The sequence below is a fragment of the Myotis davidii genome, unplaced genomic scaffold (genome assembly GCF_000327345.1).
Source record: "Myotis davidii unplaced genomic scaffold, ASM32734v1 scaffold1639, whole genome shotgun sequence".
NCBI classification, from domain to species: Eukaryota; Metazoa; Chordata; class Mammalia; order Chiroptera; family Vespertilionidae; genus Myotis; species Myotis davidii.
The window spans coordinates 83,004-86,551 of record NW_006290315.1 but is presented as its reverse complement, the minus strand read 5'-3'; the positions used below and the strand labels follow the sequence as shown (position 1 = coordinate 86,551).

At 38.7% G+C, this 3,548-nt stretch overlaps 1 protein-coding gene across 1 annotated transcript in view; it reads right to left on the bottom strand.

Moving 5' to 3' along the window:
* Window positions 1-834: 834 nt before the first annotated feature.
* Window positions 835-3,548, bottom strand: part of YBX3 (Y-box binding protein 3) — a 19,996-nt gene continuing 17,282 nt past the window's right edge. The window contains exons 8-10 of the mRNA XM_015563705.1: window positions 3,002-3,173; window positions 2,392-2,491; window positions 835-1,408 (exon numbers count right to left, since the gene is read on the bottom strand). Coding sequence (XP_015419191.1) covers window positions 2,426-2,491; window positions 3,002-3,173 — 238 coding nt within the window. The 3' untranslated portion in view covers window positions 835-1,408; window positions 2,392-2,425. The remainder of the gene's footprint in view (window positions 1,409-2,391; window positions 2,492-3,001; window positions 3,174-3,548) is intronic.

Sequence of the window (3,548 nt, the reverse complement as noted above, 5' to 3'; positions counted from 1 at the left end):
CCAGGAATGCTGTTCTCTCAAGATATTCAAGTGGTTATTGATCTTCCGTGTATATATTCTATTATCGTTTAGAAAAGTCCCCTCTCCCTCTAGTTAAACATACTTCCTGAAATTATGCCAATTTCTATCCCTTTACTTTTGATTTTTCCCTTATAGCATTTGTCATTTGACATTACACATTTGTTTACATATTTGCTTTTTCTCTATATCACTCACTAAAATATAGTAAGTTCATTGCAACTAGAATCTTTTGTTCATTTTTTCCCTCCTAGCCACTAAATGGTGCCTGGCACAACCCTAGGCTCAATATGTACTGAGTCAAGTACAAGTAATTTGAAGGTGCAGTGGGTCTGAGACGTTATCTACCCAGCACTGATGTATGCCTTGGTTTCTCAACTTGGAGGTACCATCTACTCTCTGGGGGCAGAAATTTCTAACGTGGTGGCAAAGAGCCTCCATTCCTCTTTCTGAAAGATACACATATAAACATACAATACAACCTCAGGTTAGAAGCTGAAGGATGTCAGAACTAACTCTTCCATCAATCTAAAGGAAGCAGTTTAACCTGCATGCCATCCACTCACCTCAGTGAAGATTACTCAAAAGATACATAGCACTAGAAAAACAAAAGGATGCCTAAGTGCTGAACTCAGACACCACTTGTTCATTCCCAGACGCACATTCCAAATGCATCTACCACCATCTCAAACGCATATGCCTACATTTATTAAATAGCAAGAGTGCACCTTTACGTTTGGTTTTGAGCTTACTATTAAGTCAAATGAGTTGAGTGGGGGGAAAAGACAAAACATACGCTGAGACAGGAAAACATACTCTAGTTATACACCTTCTCCTTTCAAGGGTAAAAATTTTATTTTTGAGGAACTTCATGCTGCACATTTTCAGAGAGTCGCATAAGAAAGCAAAAATGTTATCCTCCCCTCATCTAGAAATAAATAAGAAGAGCATAAATTTTCTTTTTAAATCACGACACTTGGAAGTTTAGCACCAGCATCCAAAATGAACTAGAAAAGGGAACAAAAAAGCATTTACTATATATTTCAGATTTCTTTGGTTGGGGTACTCCCCATGTGGTATTAATATTTCTTCTTTCAATTCATATTACCAAAACAGTAAAAACCAGGAAAAAAATATAAACCTAGTGGTTGCCGAAACTGGGGAGGTTGCTCTCTTGTCTTCTGTGCAGGCATTCCAGAAAAATTGCTGGAAACATTGGCTGACAATCTCGTTTTGTACTTGTTTCGTAAAGAATAATCGTAAACATTCCAATGTCCACATCTTGGTTATTAGTCTTCCACTTTATTGCTTGGATGTTTCTTTGGTGTTGGTAAGGTCGTGTCTGCTTTTTGTTTCATTTTTTTGAATGGTCATTAATTCTTTAGGTCACCTGGAAAAAATTAAAGTCAAACTTAGAAAAAGTGGCAAAATGACCAAGAGTTAAAGAATAAGAAGACAAAAATAGCCTGTTTTCTTGAACATAAAAAAAAACAGTATTTCAAAAGCTCTAAGCAAAATGTACATGTTTATCTTCTCTAGATTTGTAAACTGTACATTGATTTAATGGAAACTCTTTCATAAAATATTTTTATAAACGAGAACAGTCAGGATATAATAATGAAACCCATGAAGATTAACAAGCTAACCTGGACAAAGGTTATTCTTTACCGCTCTGTTTAACCACTTCAGAGGTGTTATCTCACTAAGTCTTTGCAAGGACCTTGGTGGATAGTCTGTTGGTGTTCCCATTTTCCCAGGAGCAGACATTGCCGAGGCAGAGGGTAAATGAATTGCTCCAGATCACCTAGCAAATGAGCAGTAGATCCTGCACTGGATTGTACAGGCCTTTTGGCTCCTACACATTGTCCCCACTGCCTCTAAATGAATAATGTTGCTTGTCAAAGGGAAAAGGGAAGAAAAAAAACCCCTCTAATTTCTTCTACAAATCAGTCTCCAGATATTAAAATAAGGCCTGGTCAGGCACTTGAAACTGATCAAATTGGCCACTAGGTGTCACAAAAGTAAAACTTCCAAAAACTTTCTTATTGGTATACCATATTAATACTATAATAGTTTAAAACTGCCTGTCTAAAAACAAACAACAAAATAAACTGTCTAGAAAAAAATTTGGCTCTCATTAACTTTCTGAATGCTTATGTCCCTAAAGCTTAGCAAAAAAAAAAAAAAGTACATCTCAAAAACCACTCTTTCTTCAAAATTCCAATGGAAAGGAGGGGAGGGTCCAGGTAAATCACAGAACTAGTTTAGACTGATTTGTGCTCTGGTTGAGAAATCAATGACTTAAACATAATACACACACACACACACACACACACACACCCCAACATAAGCCTGGGCTGCCCAAGCTCTCACCTGGTGATGGTGAAGGTGCCTGGGGAGCCTGGTGTTACTCAGCACTGCTCTGCTCGGTGGCCGGAGCAGGGTTCTCAGATGGCACGTCACCTGCCTTGGTCTAAAACAGAACAAAATCACAAACCAGAGACGAAGCAATTCTGGTGACAGTAATTACTTTCCACACACCTAGAGGCGGGTTCCTCTCTAAATGCAGTCCTTTATTTGGACAGCCCTAAACCTTTTGGCTCTGAATCCCCACCAGGGTGGATAATTCTTTCAAAGAATGTCAATTTAGTTAAACTCAAATATTTGGTTTTTGTGTTATGTGCAGAATATACTCTCTATATATGTATGGACCTTAAGCAAAATGTTAACATACATATAGATACAGAGAAAATATATGTGAATAGATACTACTTATATATAAAATGTTATGTGTAAATAATTATATATGTTATTTATAAATAACATTTTACATAAACGATTTTATGTAGATATACATATTTTTATATATTACATATATTTAAGTATAGGCTATCAGACCAGCAAACTACTCTTAGAACAGATACTGAAGTTTGACAGGATTAAGAATGACCTGGTACCACTCACTCCAGCTGGCTGGGTTTACCTCTTTGCCATCTTGTGAAGGAGCATTAGGAGGACGGGGACGGCGCCGATAGTTGTACGGACGCCGGTATCCGCGGCGAACAGATGGCTGGTTTGGACCATTGGCCGCTTGTTGATTCTCTTTATCTTCAGCTTCTCCCACAGCAGGGGCAGGTCTTGGGCGAGGAGGTCCCCTAGAACAGAGATCACAAAACAAAGAGAGAAAAAGTGCAACGGGACAAGGACTCTCAAGAACATAGGTTTCATTCAGGCTTAGAGATTAAAAAGTTAAAGTGACCGGGTACTTGTTACTAGAAGTATGCACAGGCTAATGCAGCAAATGGAACAAAGTTTTGGTGGGGGAAAAAACCCCACCATTTCCCCCTTTCATCTGAATACCTATTTGTAGTGAATAAACATATCCTGAACACATGCGAAATTCCTACCAGGCACTCTGACAGGCACTGAGAGGGAAACCAAAGGAGAAAAGTGGTGGTCTGGTGTCCCTCCAGGAACAGAGCTCCTCCGTGAAGACTACGGGGATTAAACACGGGAAGAAAACACCCACC